At 49.8% G+C, this 20,770-nt stretch overlaps 7 protein-coding genes across 7 annotated transcripts; 5 read left to right on the top strand and 2 right to left on the bottom strand.

The window, feature by feature from the left end:
- Positions 1-2,063: 2,063 nt before the first annotated feature.
- Positions 2,064-3,650, bottom strand: ATNIH1004_009686 (oxygenase MpaB family protein; the record flags this gene model as incomplete). Its single annotated transcript, XM_033574269.1, has 4 exons — positions 2,064-2,330; positions 2,395-3,121; positions 3,182-3,210; positions 3,270-3,650. The coding sequence occupies 4 exons, from the start codon at positions 3,648-3,650 to the stop codon at positions 2,064-2,066; spliced, it is 1,404 nt and encodes a 467-aa protein (XP_033422287.1).
- A 925-nt stretch (positions 3,651-4,575) lies between these two features.
- VPS1 (vacuolar protein sorting-associated protein 1) lies at positions 4,576-11,437 on the top strand (the record flags this gene model as incomplete). Its single annotated transcript, XM_033574268.1, has 15 exons — positions 4,576-4,971; positions 5,079-5,163; positions 5,230-5,897; positions 5,968-6,864; positions 6,924-6,976; positions 7,617-7,728; positions 7,798-7,892; positions 7,974-8,724; positions 8,778-9,419; positions 9,472-9,736; positions 9,793-9,877; positions 9,935-10,085; positions 10,712-10,825; positions 10,850-10,949; positions 11,016-11,437. 15 exons carry the CDS (start codon positions 4,576-4,578, stop codon positions 11,435-11,437), a joined length of 4,836 nt encoding a protein of 1,611 aa, XP_033422286.1.
- A 1,062-nt stretch (positions 11,438-12,499) lies between these two features.
- ATNIH1004_009684 (uncharacterized protein) lies at positions 12,500-12,799 on the bottom strand (the record flags this gene model as incomplete). The annotated part of the gene is made up of 2 exons (XM_033574267.1): positions 12,500-12,697; positions 12,755-12,799. The coding sequence occupies 2 exons, from the start codon at positions 12,797-12,799 to the stop codon at positions 12,500-12,502; spliced, it is 243 nt and encodes an 80-aa protein (XP_033422285.1).
- A 641-nt stretch (positions 12,800-13,440) lies between these two features.
- ATNIH1004_009683 (carbon-nitrogen hydrolase family protein) lies at positions 13,441-14,461 on the top strand (the record flags this gene model as incomplete). Its single annotated transcript, XM_033574266.1, has 4 exons — positions 13,441-13,485; positions 13,541-13,629; positions 13,682-14,070; positions 14,136-14,461. 4 exons carry the CDS (start codon positions 13,441-13,443, stop codon positions 14,459-14,461), a joined length of 849 nt encoding a protein of 282 aa, XP_033422284.1.
- Positions 14,462-14,992: 531 nt separating this feature from the next.
- Positions 14,993-16,047, top strand: ATNIH1004_009682 (alpha/beta fold hydrolase; the record flags this gene model as incomplete). The annotated part of the gene is made up of 2 exons (XM_033574265.1): positions 14,993-15,160; positions 15,211-16,047. The coding sequence occupies 2 exons, from the start codon at positions 14,993-14,995 to the stop codon at positions 16,045-16,047; spliced, it is 1,005 nt and encodes a 334-aa protein (XP_033422283.1).
- A 192-nt stretch (positions 16,048-16,239) lies between these two features.
- Positions 16,240-17,001, top strand: ATNIH1004_009681 (putative peroxidase; the record flags this gene model as incomplete). Its single annotated transcript, XM_033574264.1, has 1 exon — positions 16,240-17,001. The coding sequence occupies one exon, from the start codon at positions 16,240-16,242 to the stop codon at positions 16,999-17,001; it is 762 nt and encodes a 253-aa protein (XP_033422282.1).
- A 1,102-nt stretch (positions 17,002-18,103) lies between these two features.
- TRK1_3 (potassium ion transporter) lies at positions 18,104-20,610 on the top strand (the record flags this gene model as incomplete). Its single annotated transcript, XM_033574263.1, has 2 exons — positions 18,104-19,009; positions 19,075-20,610. 2 exons carry the CDS (start codon positions 18,104-18,106, stop codon positions 20,608-20,610), a joined length of 2,442 nt encoding a protein of 813 aa, XP_033422281.1.
- Positions 20,611-20,770: the final 160 nt, after the last annotated feature.

Below are 20,770 nucleotides of genomic sequence, written 5' to 3'. Positions count from 1 at the left end.
TTGAAACGGGCATTCAAGGGAGATCACATCACCTGCGCCCTTCTCTTGGGTGCGTCGATGCGACTAGGGTCAATCCACTGGTTTAACCTAGGGGTTTACCCTAGGGACTACCTATTGCCTAGCAGCATCGAGGTGCCTACCTTAGAAAGCCATTTCATACTTCATATAAGTGTGTGCATGCATGTCGAAGAGTGAGAATCTCCCATAATCGTGCTTGAGTGCTGAAACCCACGTCAACAGTGGAGACAACCATCTGGTACCACTTAAGCAGACACAGGTGGACCTTGGACCGGACATTGGACACTCCCTCTTGAAACACGCAAATTCCCCGCAGAAAACTATCATGATTAGTTGCCGTCCATGTATACCCAAAGGAGAGGGCAGGTACATCCATCCATCCCATACGGACCTCAGTACCGGCAGTCTAAATGATCCTCGGGACAGCCCGATAGCCTCAATAGCAGCCAACGGTAAGAATCCTGGAAATCCACCAACTGAAGAATATGAGTGGTCTAGCGGTGGAAATCCATGATCGAGATGACTCTATTAAGCAATGGGTAGGTCCACATGCTCTATAATTCCGGCGGGGGCAGCATTACCCGGGTCATGGGTTGTCTGACCTCATTATGATGCTTCCAGTTTCCCCACATTGCCGCTACCAGCTATATATATAGTGGCAACCTGCCCATCGGTCCGATCATTCAACCAACTGATTCGTTATACGATATCTTCTATATAACCTGTGGAATCCTTCCAAACAAAGCAGACAAAGAATTTACCCTTTTTAAAAATGGGCTGTGACTGTGATAGCGGAAACACCTGCGGCTGCTCTGGCCCTCAGAACTGTACCTGCGGTAGCAACTGTACCTGCAAGGAATGCGGCGTATGTCTCTGCTGTCTTTCAAACACCACTGAGAGCAGGCTAACCTTGGAATATAGAAGTAATCAATGCCCATGCTTCCACGACCGGTTATATTGTTACGTGAAGGGGATGAGGAGCGGGTTGAGTACTGCATCAATATGATACTGGATATTCTTTTGGATGCTTAATGTTGATTGTCTTTCATTGGAGAGTTCTGGGATAACGAAGGAATAATTTCATTCCCTTATTCAGATAGAGGTTTATCCTCATAGTATAGACTGGAATGCCGTCAAGGACTTCGTAATATTAAACCATGAACGGCCACAGTGCATAATCTGCGTACACTAGTGTTCGTAGTAGGGCTACGCCTGAGCAATTTCACCTCACAGTAAATGTCTTTGCAATATCCATCATCTCTGGCTGAGAAACTCTCCCAACCCGACCAGTCTGGAGATCACCGACAGTCTAATCAACAGGCATGAGCATCAAGCTGAACTAGAGGACTAAATCCAAGCTAATAAAATATGTCCATCGAGCGAGAATACATATACTTAAACACAATACCAAGCGTTTCTGACTTTATCGGTACGGATGCCTTCGGCACTTTGCGGGATGACTCCAAAACTCACGCAGGTCATACAACCCGGAGAACCAGAAACTTCCTGAACCACCTCTATCTTTTACATATTAAAAGCGAACTCCCAGTTTGCATCTGACTGTAAATATACGCAGTGTCGTAAACAACATCCAGATGTTTTTAACACTAGATGTCAGCTTGTATCGAAGACTCCGCACAGAAACTTTAGTTCAATGGCTATCACATCAATTGATAACTGCGCACAAAGAAAGCAACCATGCACAAGCAATAGCATCCGACTTGGTACCTCCAATTCTCGATAACCTGCGTCAGGCTGCCCACACTTTCAAGCGATTGCAGCAAAGGCAAATTGTCATCGAGTTGCGACGCGAAGCCGTATATCCTGGTTTACAGTATCGTAGGCTCTAAGTGGGGTTTTACGCAACTAACTTAAGGAAGTCTATTCTTCAACGACTGGGGCAAAATTGTATCTAACGGTGGGAAAATAGAGCCTACACAAAGAACCACTAAAAAAAGGAATTTAAGAGCATGAGATTAAAAACAACGAGCTATCAAATGAATACACTCCCGGAATCGACAGAGATATAGCATATTCATGACGTTTCACATTCCAAGTACTAAACTTTCCGGCGCGAAGATTCGCAAACCAAAAAGTGTTCCAGCACACAGTGTCAATGCAGCAATGAACGCAGCGAGGAGCCCTAATTGTGCTAAAGCCTCGATGCCGTACCCGATAGTCTTGATCTCCTTACGTTTCCCTAGACGTGTTGTGCGCGTGTAAAAAGGGACATACTTGAACTCGAAATAAGATTCTCCTCCCAGCCCTTCTTCTTTGTCTGTGACGATAGTATAGTAGAGTCTCCGGCGGAACTGGTCTGGAATTAATATATGATTTGTTTTAGTGACTGAGATGTAAATGAAAGACGAGACAAACCGCAATAAAGGTTTGATCGAGTTTGGGAAACAGTCGGAGTCCGTAGCATAATCCCATGACGACAAAGCAGTACCCATATACGAGCGCTTGGTAGTAGATACTCGGCCGGGGAAGGTCAAGCTTATCAGACAGCTTATTACCGTTGAGGCGTCTAGCCATAGCCTCCATGAATTCTTTTGAAGCATATATGGGCGCAGTATTCTCCAGACCGAGAATGATATTCTGTGCGAGAATCTTGCCAATGTCTGTGGGGTTGATCTCCGATACAAGAAGAGATTCCATCATGGCTCGACTGGTAGCTCTTGACTGTAAAGAATGAGTAGGCGTTCCCATGTAATGTGCTACTAGTCGCCAGAGCGCGAGATAGTCGTCGATTTCCTGGTCGCGTAGCCAGATCCCCTGTCGAGGAAGCCCGAGCCAGACCACGCTTGACGAGAAGGTGTGAATTGTCCCTATACAATCAAGGTCGTTGATAGGAATGCCGAACTTTTCGACATTATAGTATTCGGGCTTTTGCTTCACCATGCTTAGAATCCTCCTGCGGACCGAGGCGTGAAGCAATCGCACGCGAATTGAGGAGATATGGCCGTCTCCTCCAGGCTTCATGGAATTCAGAGATAGAGAGACCTGAAGGACATGTTGTAGGGTTTCTAGTAATCTTCGTCGTACAACATCAATAGAAAAGCCGCCTGTCCGGGCCAGAGTCTCAACAACGCGAGCAGAGCCCCTGAGCAGTACGAGTTAGTTCTTGTTTATGTACATACAATTATTGCTTGAGATGACTAACATGCCGCCTAGAAGACTTTCGAAGCTAAGCTGTATGATTGTAGTAGTTAGCGATAGGATAGACTAAGGGTCAGATGCTATGTACTCACCACATTCAGTATAGGGAGTCCGTATCGGAAGAACACTTCCTGTCCTCTTTTGATCTGGTCCCAGTCAACCCATTTAGGAACAGTATTGATCTCGGTCCAGAGCTGATCCAACTTTGGGTCATCTTTGGCGTGAATTTTCAACAAAGTGTACAGGTCTCTTTTAGGAGCCTTTGTGGCCGTTTCTGTCTGCGTTTTTTCAAAATGGCGTGCGTTCTTTAGGGGTGAGATCTCGTCCAGCTTCTCCAAACATTCATCGACAAGTTTGTCGTAAGTGAACATCATAGGGCGTAGCTGCTCTGAAGTGTGATGAAGGTCAGTCCATCTAAATGTATAGTCCCAGTAGTGACGAGTGCCGGTGTCGGTCTTGGTCAGATTGGCCATTTTCCGGTGTACAATTCAAAGTGCTCCTAGCATACCACCAAATAAGAGGGCAGAGTGATATGTAGAATGAGAAAGAACTTCGTATACGTTTTGTTATGAAGATTTAAGATACACAACTGGAGATATCCCGCTTTAATTTAGCCACCCTAGGGGCTTTATAGACGCTTATTGTTATTCATCCCTCATGGTGTTAGTGAAGAGCAACCAATGAGACGTAAAACCGACCCATGAATCGAGGTAGCGGCCATTTTGCTTCTATAGAACAGAACAGGGCATGTGAATGGCATCTATACCGGCGCCGGCAACGGTTAGGAGGACTGGGGTGCGGGGAAGACACAAAGATTGGCTGCTCGATGGACTAGTCATCCACGATCATCAGTGCTAATGAGTCAATAGAAGAGGGATATCCCTCAGTTGATCACCCCAGTGTATCAGTTGCAGAATGTGATTGTCCGAGGAAACCTAGTGAGCTATAGGATGGACTGATTAGGGGATCCTGCCATCTCCCTTGTATAGACTATAGAGTCCGATCCCCGAAATCTTTGACGTAATTAGAGAGTGTAATATGCAATATTAGGGCAAGTTGAATTATCCAGCCTTGTAAAAGGATATAGGAATCTCTACTGTTACAAAGTAACATTGGCGACTCTTATGCGCGCATAGACCAAAGGAGTGGAGGTGATTCTTTTCAGGAGAACAAACATCCAGGTACAATTTGTGAGAGGCTTATTACCGTAAACATTTGTCCTTAAAAATAGTGCCCAGACAGAACAGAACGTAGCTTGAAGGACCACCCAGTGTAGGACTGGACTGGACGGGACCACGACTAGCAGAGGGGCTGAGCAATCTCCATCCTATGCAGACAGTCGACAGGTTGATTTGCTGAACGGACTGTTCCCTCAACCCAATCCACAACCCAATCCGCATGTTAGGCTTGGGTGTGCTTCGACTCAAAACTCGCCCCTCCTTACTGGATCTGATAGCCAGTCGCGGTGTGGTGGAAACCGAGCAACAACAGCAACAGCAACCGCCTGACGGATCGAGGTCGTCATCACCGCCCAGACCAGAGAACCTGCCACCGCTCCCCGTCTCGCCCACCTTCCCTAGCACCAGTACCAGCACCAGCTCCTCCGATTCTTCCTCCTTTCTCGATCCCTCCCCCTCCGTTTCAACAGCCTCCATCTACACACCTGTTCCACGCACCATGGCACCATCCGGTAGGGGCGCCGAGGCTGATGATGCCCATCATGGCGCTGTGTTCTCCATCTCCGGCCCCGTCGTCGTGGCCGAGAACATGATCGGTTGTGCTATGTACGAGCTGGTATGTCACCCCCTATTACCCCCCTAAGTACCGTGGATACAATTGTACCGAGACCCATCACTCTATTGTATACTAGTTCTCCCGCTAACGGGTTCTCTCAACTATAGTGTCGAGTGGGTAGCGATCAGCTTGTCGGAGAAGTCATCCGTATTGATGCAGATAAGGCCACCATCCAAGTTTACGAAGAAACTGGTACGCAACCGCATCTCCTCTGCCGACTAATGAAGCCCCCATAACTGATATGCGTACTTCATCCAGCTGGTGTGACAGTCGGCGACCCTGTTATGAGGACGGGTAAACCCCTGTCCGTTGAGCTGGGTCCTGGTTTGATGGAAACAATCTACGATGGTATCCAGCGACCCCTGAAGGCGATCTACGACAAGTCAAAGAGTATCTATATTCCTCGCGGCATTTCGGTGAATGCGCTCGACCGCGAAAAGAAGTGGGACTTCAAGCCCGGTCGGTATAAAGTCGGCGATCACATTACGGGAGGTGACATCTGGGGTACCGTGTTCGAGAACAGCTTGGTGAATGAACACAAGATCCTCCTCCCACCCCGCGCGCGAGGCACCATCACGCGGATTGCCGAGCCCGGTAGCTACACTGTCGAGGAGAAGCTGCTAGAACTTGAGTTTAATGGCAAGAAGTCGGAGCATGGAATGATGCATACCTGGCCCGTCCGTGTGCCCAGACCGGTTAGCGATAAGCAAGCATCCGATGCCCCTTTCATCGTCGGCCAGCGAGTGCTCGACTCTCTTTTCCCCAGTGTGCAGGGTGGTACTGTGTGCATTCCCGGTGCTTTTGGATGCGGCAAAACTGTCATCTCTCAGAGTGTGTCCAAGTTCTCGAACAGTGACATAATTGTCTATGTTGGATGTGGTGAACGTGGTAATGAGATGGCCGAGGTCTTGATGGACTTTCCAGAGGTATGTGTGATAATATGGATGGCGCTCACAACTCTACAGATTGTTGTGCTAACTAAGATATAACTCGCAGCTTTCAATTGAAATCGATGGTCGCAAAGAACCTATCATGAAGCGTACATGCCTGATTGCCAACACCTCCAACATGCCTGTCGCTGCTCGTGAGGCTTCCATCTACACCGGTATTACCATCGCCGAATACTTCCGTGACCAGGGCAAGAACGTGGCTATGATGGCGGATTCCAGCTCCCGCTGGGCCGAGGCTCTGCGTGAAATCTCAGGTCGTCTAGGAGAGATGCCTGCGGACCAAGGTTTCCCTGCATACCTGGGTGCTAAGCTGGCCTCTTTCTATGAGCGTGCTGGCAAGAGTCTCGCCTTAGGAAGCCCCGAAAGAGAAGGCAGTGTCAGTATTGTCGCTGCTGTCAGTCCGCCGGGTGGCGATTTCTCGGACCCTGTCACTACTAGCACGCTCGGTATCGTCCAGGTGTTCTGGGGTCTAGACAAGAAGCTGGCACAGCGCAAGCATTTCCCTTCGATCAACACCGCCATGTCCTACAGCAAATACACCACGATTCTGGACAAATTCTACGAGAAGCACCACCCCGAGTTCCCACGTCTGCGTGAGAGTATCCGAGAACTTCTCACCAAATCCGAGGATTTGGACCAGGTCGTCCAACTGGTCGGCAAGGCGGCTTTGGGTGATTCGGACAAAATCACCCTGGATGTGGCTGCCATGGTGAAGGACGACTTCCTGCAGCAGAACGGATACAGTGACTACGATCAGTTCTGCCCTCTATGGAAGACGGAATACATGATGAAGGCCTTCATGGGCTATCATGATGAAGCCCAAAAGGCCATTGCTCAGGGTCAAAACTGGGCCAAGGTGCGCGACGCCACCGCCGACATCCAGACTGCTCTGCGGAGCATGAAGTTCGAAGTGCCGGAGGATGAAGCCGCAGTCTCGGAGAAGGTATGTTCCCCTCGCATGAGTCCGCCGCAGGAGATTATTTACCAACCAACCGGTTCTAGTACGAGAAAGTCCTTCAAACCATGTCGGAACGCTTCGCCTCGGTATCGGATGAGTGAGTGCGAGAGCGAGGTAAGACGGGAGAGGGTGTGGTTCTGGTCGAGAGCCTGTAGCATAGCAAATTCCCATATATCAGTCTTGTAGCTATTTAAATTTTTGCGTATCCGAATAAACGGAATCATAACCATCGCCATTTTGGTTACTTGGATTCCTTTCTCGTACTCAAGTCAGGCAGCATTATTTGGCCACCTAAAGTGGCCAAATCGCACATGACGCGTCCTCATTCGATGATGAGAGGCGCAGTTTCTGCCTAACGGTCGTGACATCAGTAATTCACACCCTGTATTCCTCATACACAGTTGCAGCCATCATCCCGCACTCAGGGTCGGCGTGACAAAAGCAATAGTGGCATCCTTGTGATCGTTGGTTGACCTAGAGACAGCCTACCCAAGTGCCGAGTTCTGGAACGCAAGCGAAACTCTACACTTGGCCGCTCTTCCGCTTTCTCTCCCCAATCCGCTTCTGCTCCTCCATCAAGTCCTCCTCTGGACAATCGCTGGGCTCATCCTGTCTTTATATATCCATCTATCTTGCTCCTTCTCTCCTTTATTCCCACTAACTTAGTGTGAACAAGCCCTGTGCCTCGTCGCCAGCCATGGCAACTCCGACTGGTTACTCGTGCGCTGCCCCCTTAGACCCCTCGTGCTGAAGCTCCGAGGCCGGCTGACGCCTGACAGGATAAACGTGAATGATCCGAGCCTGATCTCGCTGGTGAACAAGCTGCAAGATGTCTTTTCGACAGTCGGGGTAAGTGCCTGCGCCTCGTTGTTCCCACAGCTTCTCCATCAGTGACTGACACCGCTTTTTGTTGTTTAGGTCCAAAACCCGATCGATCTGCCCCAAATTTCAGTCGTTGGCTCGCAGTCCAGCGGTAAGAGTTCAGTGTTGGAAAACATAGTCGGTCGCGATTTGTGAGTTACTTTGATTCCCGTGCGCATGGGATGCTCTGCGTCGCTTCTGGCTAACAAGGGGTCGGCCTCCTTTGCCTCCAGCCTCCCTCGTGGATCCGGTATCGTTACTCGGAGACCCCTCATCTTGCAGCTGATCAACAAAACCGCCGGGAACGCCAAGGTCAATGGAACCCATGACGAGAAGTTAGAGACGACGGATAAGGAGGCGAATCTGGACGAGTACGGCGAGTTCCTGCATATTCCCGGCCAGAAATTCTACGACTTCAACAAGATTCGAGAGGAGATCGTGCGGGAGACCGAGTCGAAGGTCGGTCGCAATGCTGGAATATCGCCTGCTCCTATCAATTTGCGTATCTACTCCCCCAACGTCCTGACCCTCACATTGGTGGACTTGCCCGGCTTGACTAAGGTGCCGGTCGGGGATCAACCCAAGGATATCGAGAAGCAGATCAGGGAAATGGTCTTGAAGTACATTAGCAAGCCAAATGCGATTATTTTGGCCGTGACCTCGGCCAACCAGGACCTTGCCAACTCGGACGGTTTGAAGCTGGCTCGAGAGGTCGACCCGGAGGGTCAGCGTACGATCGGTGTGTTGACCAAGGTTGATCTGATGGACGAGGGAACCGATGTCGTGGATATTCTTGCGGGCAGGATTATCCCTCTGCGTCTCGGATATGTGCCAGTAGTGAACCGTGGCCAGCGCGATATTGAGAACAAGCGACCCATCGCATACGCCTTGGAGAGTGAGAAGAACTTCTTCGAGAGCCACAAGGCCTATCGGAATAAGGCGTCGTACTGCGGTACCCCGTATCTGGCCCGAAAACTGAATTTGGTGCGCTTGCTCAGTTTGTCAGAGATAGAGGTAATGTGCTGACTGTTTGGCAGATCCTGATGATGCACATAAAGCAAACACTGCCCGACATTAAAGCTCGCATTTCATCCTCTCTTCAAAAATACACATCGGAACTATCGCAGCTCGGTGATTCATTGCTTGGAAACAGCGCCAATATCGTCCTGAATATTATCACGGAATTCAGCAATGAGTATCGCACGGTGTTGGAAGGTAACAACCAGGAACTATCCAGCATGGAGCTGTCCGGCGGTGCTCGTATCAGTTTCGTGTTCCACGAGCTTTATTCGAATGGTATTAAAGCGGTCGATCCGTTCGACAATGTCAAAGATATCGATATCCGAACGATCCTTTACAACTCCTCTGGTTCATCGCCTGCCCTGTTCGTAGGCACCACGGCCTTCGAGTTGATTGTCAAGCAGCAGATTAAGAGACTCGAGGATCCCAGCTTGAAGTGTATCTCGCTGGTGTATGATGAGCTTGTGCGCATTCTGGGTCAGCTGCTGAACAAGCAGCTGTTCCGGAGGTATCCTATGCTGAAGGAGAAGTTCCACGCGGTTGTTATCGGCTTCTTCAAGAAATGCATGGAACCGACAAACAAGATTGTTCACGATCTCATTTCCATGGAGGCTTGCTACGTCAACACTGGTCACCCGGATTTTCTGAACGGCCATCGCGTAAGTATTTATGGACCTTGAAGATATTGACTTGGATGGGCGCTGACCGTAGCAGGCCATGACTATTGTCAATGAGCGTCAAGCTGCCAGCAAGCCTACCCAGGTCGACCCAAAAACCGGAAAACCGCTTCCTCCCCGAGCAAACAGCCCATCATCGGTCGACGTTACTCAGGATAGCAGTAGCGGCTCTGGGTTCTTTGGGAGCTTCTGGGCATCGAAGAACAAGAAGAAGATGGCTGCTATGGAGCCTCCACCACCGACTCTTAAGGCGTCGGCCTCCTTGTCCGAGCGTGAAAGCACCGAAGTTGAGGTTATCAGTAAGTGTCCCTTGAGCAAATGCTGGTGCCTGAAGAAAGTGACTAACGTAAGACAGAGCTTCTTATTACGTCTTACTTTAACATTGTGAAGCGGACTATGATTGATATGGTTCCTAAGGCTATTATGTATACTCTTGTCCAGTATGTATTCACAGTCGCTCTAGGCTTGATTTTCACGATACTGACGCTTTATTTCAGGTTTACGAAAGATGAGATGCAACGCGAACTGTTGGAAAACATGTACCGCAATTCCGAGCTGGATGATTTGTTGAAGGAGAGCGACTATACCATCCGCCGACGAAAGGAATGCCAACAAATGGTGGAGAGCCTGTCTCGTGCCAGCGAGATTGTCAGTCAGGTTCAGTAGCTGCCCGGAGCCTGCATCCTCCCGGTTATGAAGCGGTGTCGACTTATAATCTCTGCTTGTCGATCGTCTTATTTTGGGAGGGAAGAGTCTTTCGTCGGAGGAGTTACGTTTTACATTTATATTTCTTTCTGCCACGAAGTTCAAGAGCTCCGTACGCCACATGTTTTCTTTTCGGATGTCAGGTTGCCAAGATTTCCTATCACGATTTGTATCGCCTAATGATTGCTTGTGGTTTGATGATTAATTGTTTTCCCCTTCGTTTTTAGAACACAGATCCGAACATCAGTAGCAGCACTGCACTCATGTATAGTACCTGATCACTCCATAGATAGCTACCACTATTTATTATTTTGATTTGACCTTGTACCATCCTTAGGATTAGGTACTTGCAATCCTCTTGCACATGCATTGCTGTCATAGCAGAATTAGCACGTGCGGATAGCTCCTTGTCCTTTGTTCCTCTAAGCTGTGATGACAACAACCGCTCATCTGACTCCCCATCCTCTATCTATTTGCCAATATTAGAGATCATCCGATCCTCCCGTGAGATCATGTCGCAGGCAATCTCCAAACTCGAGAAGGAATGGGCACAAGATTGGGCTGCCTAGTACACAGCTCGACAGAGCACCAAAGACCGCGTGGCCCTGCCGGAACTCCAGGTGTCAGAGCTGCGCGACGGGGCCGACAAGTCATTGTCGAAGCAGCTCGAGCGCATGCGCAAGGTGTGCGACGACCGGCACACCTAGTCCGACCAGCTGCTCGTCATCGTGGATGCGGTGAAAGCCACGCTAGACGCCGGCGACAATGCCTCCTCCAGTCGCAGTCTCGACTGCCAACACCAACTAGGTAAAGACGGGATGTATCAAATCTGGGCCTCATGACCGCATCTTCCGTGACAACGAAACCCTCAAGGAAGTCGGCCCGATGGCCACGCTTCCCCTCACGGATACCACATCCTTCTTAATGGCATTTTGAATGGCTGGGACGGCGCCGTGGCCGACCACGAGCTTCCTCATAACTCATCAGCATTGCCGCTCTCTACCAGAGCGGCCATCGCCGGCTCATTGACCAGTTGGTGTTGCTCTACTGCTCCACCTGTCCCTCTTAGTAAGCCGCTCACTGGCTCTGGAATCTCACCCGCTGACGTGCCTGCGCAGTTCCCTTTCGCCCAGCGGGAAAGTTGTCAGAGCCGCCTTGATCAGTCATCGCAGTTAATGGTTTCAGGCCTTCTCACTCGCTCTCCACAAGGCCATACAATTGAAAGTCCTCATAACATATCTATCGACATGATTTCATGGTATCTTCTCATCTCTGCATGCCGCCACGCATCGTAATGCCTGCTTTGCAGGCCCTACTTACGTACGCGTCTTCTCTCGACCCAGACAGAAGATGCGAACCGACATGCTGAGCCCTGCGAGGGATTCGGATTCGCCATGCACGCTTTTCGCAGCCTTTACTTTTAGTCTCCTTTTAACTTCGAAGATGCCTAGATTGCCGGCCCAGATGGATGACTGGCTGTGAGTCTGCGACTCCAGCTACTGTTCTCGGCTGCTTCGGTCTCCTGCTCTTTTGCAGTGGATTCGTTCTTTCTCAGCCAGCAAGCTTCGTAGCATCATCCCAGAATTGAGCCTTGTGATGGGGAGCAAGCTTTGGCCCAGCTCTCTGCGCCTTCACCAATCGAGTCTTGTCTCCCCTGGCGCCATTGATATCCAGCGTCCAGGACTCTGGTGTGTCGGTTTCACAGAGATCCAATGTCTTAAATCACGCAGATAATTCATCATTGGCTTTACCTCCTTGAGTCTGTGGAGAGTGAGCCCAGGGTCTTCAAGGAATCGGACCAACCTGGTGGTGTAACCCCGCTATTCGAAGAGACATACTAGTCGGACTTATTCCTGTCGCAAGATTCTTACTCTTTCCTTCACTCTCAGCAGCCAGATATTACTCTTGGTAATGGACGATGTTGACTAGTGGGCTCTGGGGATGTGGGATGACGATTTTGACCCGTATGCCCGGAGACTCTGCCCCTATTTGAACTCTTTAGAGGCGGAGGAAGTAGGTTATACAGTAGGAGAGGATGGTGTGGATAAAGGTCAGGACGAAGGTGGCTAGGGAGGTACGGTTGGAGAATAGGCGGAGGGGCATGGTGAGCTCGGGGACCAATATCTGTGTAGCTAGGAAGATAATAAGACCTATGAATCCAGTGTTAATGGAGTTAGAGTACGCCATGATGACCAGGGTGTTTGATGCGCCCCAGGGTAGGGCTCAGTGGTATGGCGATTATGGAGGCAATCAGCAAGGCTTTACGGGCTAGGTCGACACAGTATATTACGGGCCGAGTCAGGCTTATATTGGACCTTGAGGAAAAGCACGACCAGCCAGCGCTACGCCTGAAATGGTCAGACTGAGTTAGGAGATCCAGCACCAGGTGAGGCGTTTTGCGTTATGAGACCACCGATAATAGGGCACAGAGACAGCGCCACGACGAACATAGAGAATATAACGCCCGTGAACCATGAGCTTTCGTACAGCAGCACCAAATCGCATACGATGATGTCTACCAGCACGTTAATTCCGCCACCGCCAGTACCCTGTCCCTGCGGCCAGCGATCAGTGCCGTCGTCGTTCTAGTCGCCAGACAACGCAGATCGCACGGCGAATAGCACCACAGCTAGAACATTAGGCTGGAAGGCCGTCATGGTGAGAAAGTAGCCGTTGGCGATCTACATGTAGTACATGTAGGCGGAACTGGAGGCCAGGTCGTGCAGATGGTGGGCATGGAACTCGAGATGACGGAGGCATCGAGGGCGGATAGGATTGATGTGATGGATAGTGCCACGAAGATTACCTATCTTGTAGTTAGTAGAGGATTATATTAGAACCCAAGACTTGGCATTTTGCACCTAGAATCGCCAGTCTTTGGGCGGGTTAGGGCTATCTGGATCCATACTATATAAGATTGGAGGAGAGGATAGAATACTATAGTTACAAGCGGCATTCTCAGTAAAATAAAATAAATAACAGGCTATTGATCTATATAGCAACTTGTGGAACTATTGTTTGTTGTCTCTGACATCTTCGCCGGCAGGGATTCTGACTCTGAACGATATGCAGGGATACAGAATTAATAAATAGCCTAGATAATCCAAGATATCAGCATCACTCCTTTCTCCAAGTTATCTTTAAGAGTAATCACCCTAGTTCGATGGATATGACCAACAGATGTAATGGATCTACCCCAACTCTATATCCACTTGAACCGAATCTACTCCAACTCCCCGCGTTCATATACAACATATCCCCGTCTATCACTGTACAGGAAGCACCCATAACATCAACAATGGCCCCAATTAAACGAGTCGCCGTAATTCAATGGCACATCAAAGTACCTTATATTTTCTATCCATCCATCCATTCCATCCACCTAACTAACCCCCCAGGACCTGGAGATCGAACAAAACCACCACAAAGCATGCCAATACATTCGCGACGCCGCATCCCAAGGAGCTGAAATAGCCGTGTTACCAGAGTCCGTTTCACCACCAGCCATTGCTATATGTACCTTCAACTCATAGATATAGATACCACCTCAATGGCTTCGCACCAACTAGCTCCCAATACACCCAACAAGCCGAGTCCGCTCCCTCGTACCTGAAAGCCTACCAGACTCTCGCCCGGGATCTCAACATTTGTCTTGTCCCTGGCACTATCGTGGAGAAACACGGTGCGAATCTATTCAACACGGCGTACTTCATCTCCAACGACGGACAGATTCTGGGCTCCTACAGAAAGAAAAACATCTGGCATCCCGAACGACCGTTCCTGACTTCCTCTGATGCCGAGTCACATGAGGTTCTCGCCACGCCTATCGGAAAGGTCGGATTGCTGATCTGTTGGGATTTGGCGTTTCCCGAAGCGTTCCGGGAGTTGATAGTTAAGGGAGCGGAGGTGATTATTGTGCCTACATTCTGTATGTCTCTCTTCCCCCCCAAACATAAGATATCGAGTATATATAATAGATAATAACCAGAAAAGGGACCCGACATGACGCCTCCCCCGAATCACTATCTCACAATCCCGAATGTGAAACGCTCCTACTGGAATCAATGCTCACGACGCGCTGCTTCGAAAATACCTGCGGGATTATCTTCGCCAATGCGAGCGGACCCGACGACCAGGACAAGTTCCTGGGGTTATCGCGCGTGGTCCTGCCGATTGTAGGGTCCGTGGGACAGATGGGTTGTGAGGAAGGTGTGTTAGTGGTGGATATGGATTTGGGGTTGGTGCGCATCGCGGAGGAGAATTATAAGATTCGGCAGGATATTAAGAGTGAGGGGTGGCATTATGGGTCTCGGGGTTGATATATCTAGTAAGATAGTATTAGTTTTGACATATTCAGTCTTTAATCTAAAGATCGTTATGGGGTTAGCGATATTTTGGTTAAAGTATACTTTTGGATATTAGGATTGGAGTCATTTAGTCTGTAATACATTTTATTTTGCTCCTGCCAATAAAAGACTTCTATAATACAGCAAAAAGAATAAATTAAAGCATGCTAGCAAGGACTCGTTAAAGTAGCTGTGTATGAGTACTCTGGTTCATATGCCTTATTGAAGTTACCTTATAGATGCTGCTTTTAGTTCTCCATCTGGTTCTAATCACAGCAAGCTATACATTTAACAAAACAGTACGCACAGCTATGCTTCCCCTAGAATTCCTCCATACAGGCACAAGTTGCAGAAAATTTGGAGTATAAATAGACAGTCACACAAGGGTGATAAGTCATCATCACTAATCAGCGGACCTCGGATCAGCTGCCGAGACAACAGTCCATGTGAGTTCCAACACTCCTTGTTCCCATATTTCTTCTTATCCACACGAATCTGAGCGAAATGCCTCCTTTAACAGCCGCAGAAATCCTAGCTCACCCTGCCTACCAAGCAGTGGGATACAACCTGTCTTCCACGTCCTCGGGAACATGTTTGGTGGCGCGCAACCGCCGTGGCGGCCCATTCAACCTGTACTACGAGATCCATGGCACTGGACCCGTGAAGCTAGTGGTAGGTATCTAGACCCCGTAAACCACGACACGTGAAATTGACTATCTTAGTGGATCATGGGGCTCAACGCCTCTCACAAGGACTGGCGACGCCAGACCCGATACTTCGGTCACCAGCACGGCTCCAAGTACTCGTGTCTTGTCTTCGACAACCGCGGCATCGGCCATTCCGACAAGAACATCTCTTTCTACTCTACGTCGGAAATGGCACATGATGCCGTGGAGTTGGTGAACTCCCTTGGCTGGATCGACCTTACCAGTCCCCCGACACGGTCCATCCATGTCATCGGCGCCAGTATGGGCGGCATGATCGCTCAGGAAGTTGGTATGCTTATTCCCGACCGACTGGCGAGTCTATCCCTGTGCTGTACGGCGCCGCGACTGGTTCGCACGGTCCCGTTCCTGGAGAACCTGCGAGAGCGTGCGAACATGTTCATTCCTCGACATATTGATGTGGAGCTTGGCCGGTTGGCGCACTCGACCTTCGCGGATCACTTTCTCGATCAGCCGGACACGGAACATGAGGATCCTCAGTTGAATTTCCCTACGAAACGGGACCGGTTTGCAGCGGGCATTTTGAAGAAGAGAGAGGATACAGAGGGGTTCACGAAGAAGGGGTTCCTGATGCAAATCGTGGCTTGCTATTTCCATCACAAGTCCTCACAACAGTTGAAGTTTCTAGGTGATGCGGTGGGAAGAGAGAGGATTTCCGTGCAGCATGGTACGGAGGATCGAATGCTTACGTTTAGTCATGGTGAGATACTGAAGGAAGAGCTCGGGGAGGGTATTCAGTGGACGGTTTATGAGAGGACGGGCCACATGCTGGGTTGGGAACGAGAAGTCGAAATGAATCAGCTGCTGGAAGAGTTTATCCAGCGGTGGAGTTGAACATAGATGACTAGATATTACAATAGCATACGATGACCCTAGGTATGTATGTACATACCTAGCTACTATGCAAACAGTCACCCGACTCGTGCTGGTCTAATGACCATCCTCTATAGCAGCTGATCTTGATTAGACCAAAAAGCCGTTGGGCCTTAATCATTGTATGTTTCCTGTCTAGCTAGCTCATTCACTATGTCTATCCACATATCCACAATCATGTCCACCAGCGGCAAATACCAACCGCCACGAACCGAGGACCTGCGTGCTCCATGCCCAGCACTCAATACTCTCGCCAACCACGGCCTTATTGCCCGCGACGGCCGCAACATCACCGCTAACGAACTGACCTCTGCCTTACGATACCTCGGCCTCGGCTTCGACGTGATCACCATCCTGGTCAACAGCGCCTTTGCCGTCCACGCCGAAGACCCCAAGAACAGCCCCCCAGGAACATCATGGTCCGGTCTCCGTGACCCCAACCAAGTCAATGACGCCGACATACCCGTCCTCAACCTTGACCAAGTCGGTCGACCTCATGCCATAGAGCACGATGTCTCCTTAACGCGACAGGACCGTGCGTTAGGCGACCATATGCATTTAGATCGGCGCCTATACGACCAACTTCTTCGGTGTCCGCGGGACGCTAGCCCCGTATTTCGGGTTGCAGATTTAGGAATTCTTCGCAACACGCGCTACAATCAGCAAAAGATGGTGAATTCCCAGCTGGAATTCGACACGAAGATGCACTACATTGCATGCGCAGAGGCCGCGGCATTACACTGTGTCTTTGGGAAGGGGATGCGGCGTCGCGTGCCGAGGGAATACATCAAGGCTGTATTTGGGGAAGAGAGATTGCCGATCCAGGAGGGATGGAAACCTCGACGGTGGAGAGTGTTTCTACCGGAGCTTGCGATCATGGTGGTGGGAGTTTCGCGATATGCTTGGCCATTTTAGTTTTCATTAGGAGTATGTAGTAGGGCCTTGGCAGGGTTGTTAGCGGTGTGGACAGAGTTGCCACCGTTCTTTGGGTTCTTTGTCTGTTGATTTGATGTTTGCGCCGAGTTCTAGTTTCTGTAGCTTAATTTGCTGACCATTTTCGAGATAGTGTTTGAATTATATGTGTAATTCTATGAGAGCTTGAATAATCGCTGTGTTGCTGATTATTGTGTGTTGACACCACTTCGGGACAGCCACTTCGCTTGATAATTTCACATGATGTCCCAATATGGACTAGCTTTATTCTGACAGGTGGTCAGACGTAATTAATATAGTAAGACGTATTTACTTTTGCACATGAAGAGTGACCATTTTGATGCCTTACAGCCTGTAATACAGTTATGCTAGGAACTCTTGACCCTTTCCAGATTAGGACATTCTTCAGCTTGATGGGAGCATGACCCCTAAGGTGGATCTGCACCGCCACCATTCTGCAGAAGAAGAATTGAAATTCTACAATAGTTCAGAGAAATAAGGATGACACAATCGGCTATTACAGTCTAGAATTGTCACATATTCTTTTTTAATTGATTTTCCAGGATCGGCACGCATGCTGCAGAAAGACAAAGCACCGCCAAGACGCGACCTTGCCAGGTTCAATTCGGATTCAGGTTTTTTCCTTAAAAACTCGAGTTTAACTTTTCCTCGATGTCTGTGCCAAATTTTATTCTTGCTGCCTCCTATTTCTCAATTGCATTAGAATTCTTGGGTTGAGTTCTTTGGTTCCGCTTCACCCACCGCTTCCTCCTGTCTTAATTCGGCCGTCGTCCGCATTCATCAATCGAGTCATGTTCTCCGTCCTCCTTGCGTCCCTCATGTTAAGATGTCATTTCGCTATGACTAGAAGTTAACCTTCTTCCCTTGCACGATCCCTCATCCGAAGTCTCGGGGGAGTACGACCGACGGTCGTTGACTTCGTGCGTTCGACGCTGTTGTGACCGCTGTCGCATGGCGGGCGATCTTCACCTCGAGCCTCGAGATCTTGCTATCTACTACCCGCTTCCCCTCGCGTCGAAAATCCCCCGATCGCCCCCCCCCCTGTCGGTTACATTCAATAAATATGACAGGGAGCGGTGGCGCAGCCCTCGCTCTGGTCAGGATGTTTTCTGCCTTTCTTCGCTGGGCAGCCAAGACCAAGGCTCGCATTCCCTTCCTCAAGGACATCCATGTAAATTTCATTCTGCTTCACTACACTTATATAATCGCCATTACCTTGCTCACCTCCATCATCGTCTACGCCGGAAGTAACCTTGCTTACATTGATGCCTTGTTTTTCTCCGCTGGAGCTGCCACCCAGAGTGGGCTCAATACGGTGGACTTCAATCTGCTCTACACCTACCAGCAGATCGTCTTATACTTTGTTTCCATGCTCACAACTCCTATTTTCATACACACGGTGCTAGTCTTCGTGAGGCTCTACTGGTTTGAAAAGCGATTCCAGCATGTCGTCCGTGACGCCCGAGCTCTGCGTTACACCCGATCCCGATTGCGCACCATCAGTGAAGATAAGGATCCGGAGCCGTATAGCCGGGAGGCGGGTGTCGGAGGTCGGTCGATCGTGGTGATGCACAATACTGAGGATGGTCCTAGCCAAGGAAACCAGCCGCAGCCCCCCAAGTCATCACAGTCTAGCGACTCCGTTTCCGGATCCCGTGCCGCGAACGATGAAGAGATTACAGAAGACCAGGATGGTAGCCTGAATGGGAGACTGGGTCTGGGCTTGGGCAGCCTTAGATTGCCCACGCAATTGAGCCCGGAACACCATATTGCTTTCCTGGAGAATCAGCGAAGGAACACTGGCGCACTACGCATTCCGAGCCCGAGAGAGTATGATCGTGGCGGCGTCCCTCAGTTTCTGGAAGACCAGGACCAGGACCACGATCAAGACCGACAGATCCGACAGATCGGGCAACGGAACACTGGATCGGATGACCACAGCCCACGGCATTCGGAAGAGGAAGATCAGGTAGGTCCATTGGAGGGCCCGCATATCACCATCAACGAGCCGGACATGGCGCGGACGAGAACGAGGAATTCTACTTCCCTCGATTAGACACACGGCCCACATTTCGGGAAACGAAGGATGGGAACGAACCATCGCCCCTGGCTCGTACATCGACGCGGAGACCGACCTTTACCAGTGTGTATCGATCCTTGACCCACGAAAGGGAGCGCACCACGCTTCCATACCTCAGTTGGAACGCGACAGTTGCCCGTAACTCTAACTTCGTGGATCTGACTGAAGAGCAACGAGATGAGCTTGGGGGTATTGAATATCGTGCACTGAAGACGCTTGCGGTTGTCCTGATCTCTTACTACATGTTTTTTCATCTTCTTGGCATTGTATGCCTAGTCCCTTGGATTGTGACTACACATTGGGGCTCAGTTGTGACGAAAATCGGACAAGGACGACCATGGTGGGCAATATTCATGGCCGGGTCCGCATTCAACGATGTTGGCTTTTCTATCACTCCCGACTCGATGATTTCGTTTCAGGATGCCATCTTTCCCCTACTTTTGATGACTTTCCTGATCATCATCGGTAACACAGGGTTTCCTTGCATGCTACGAACGATCATCTGGGCCATGTCAAAGGTTACACGCAAGGAGACTCCTCTCTGGGAAGAATTGAAATTTCTCCTGGATCACCCCCGCCGCTGCTTTACACTTCTTTTCCCCCGAAATGCTACTTGGTGGCTCTTCGCCACCTTAGTTGCTCTGAACGGCATTGACCTGATTTTCTTCATCATCTTGGATTTAAACGATGATACTGTGACCTCACTATCTACGGGAATTCGCATCCTCGATGGCCTTTTCCAGGCCGCTTGCACGCGGACGGCCGGCTTTTCTGTCGTGTCTTTGTCGGAGATCCATCCCGCTGTGCAAGTATCGTACATGATCATGATGTATATCTCCGTCTTTCCCATCGCCATCTCTCTGCGTCGGACCAACGTGTATGAGGAGCAGAGTCTGGGAATATACTCGTCCCCGGAAGAAGAAGAAGAAGACCATAACCTTACCGCGCCAAGCTACATAGGGACCCACTTAAGGAGGCAACTCAGTTTTGATCTGTGGTACGTCTTCCTGGGATTGTTCATTATCACGATCGTGGAGGGGGGCCGAATCCAGCGCACGGACCAGTACAGCTTCCAGGTATGGTCCGTTCTTTTCGAAGTGGTCTCCGCCTACGGTACTGTTGGGCTGTCCCTTGGATATCCAGGCGTCAATGCATCATTTGTTAGCCAGTTCCAAGTCCTTTCCAAATTGGTCATCATTGCCATGCAGATCCGCGGTCGCCATCGTGGTCTTCCCTATACCCTGGACCGTGCCATCCTACTCCCGTCTGAACATCTCAATCAAAATGAAGTCGCGGACGCCGAGCGACGAATGCGTCGACGTCCGTCCAATTTAAGCCAGAACTCGATGGACGAGCAGTCCCGGACCCAGCAGGAGAGTGGTGCATCCACGGGCCGTGAGACCAAAGACCAGAGCACACAGCCATGGACGAACGGTGACCCTGTTCTGCGGCGTCAATCCACATTACGATCCCAGAGATCTCAGCGATAACTATTTGTTTTGTAAAATATAGAACGCTGGCGTAACAATTGATGTGAAATTATGGCGGACAGCGATCTCGTTTTTTATTTTGTTCTAGACTTATCTCTGTCTTACTAGGTCGATCAGAGGCAAATTGAGCGTTCCCGTTCTTGAAGGGTTAGCAGTACGG

This window comes from Aspergillus tanneri (genome assembly GCF_003426965.1).
Source record: "Aspergillus tanneri strain NIH1004 chromosome Unknown AapTan_5_pilon_pilon_pilon, whole genome shotgun sequence".
Taxonomy (NCBI): Eukaryota; Fungi; Ascomycota; class Eurotiomycetes; order Eurotiales; family Aspergillaceae; genus Aspergillus; species Aspergillus tanneri.
This window is presented reverse-complemented; position numbering and strand designations above follow the sequence as displayed.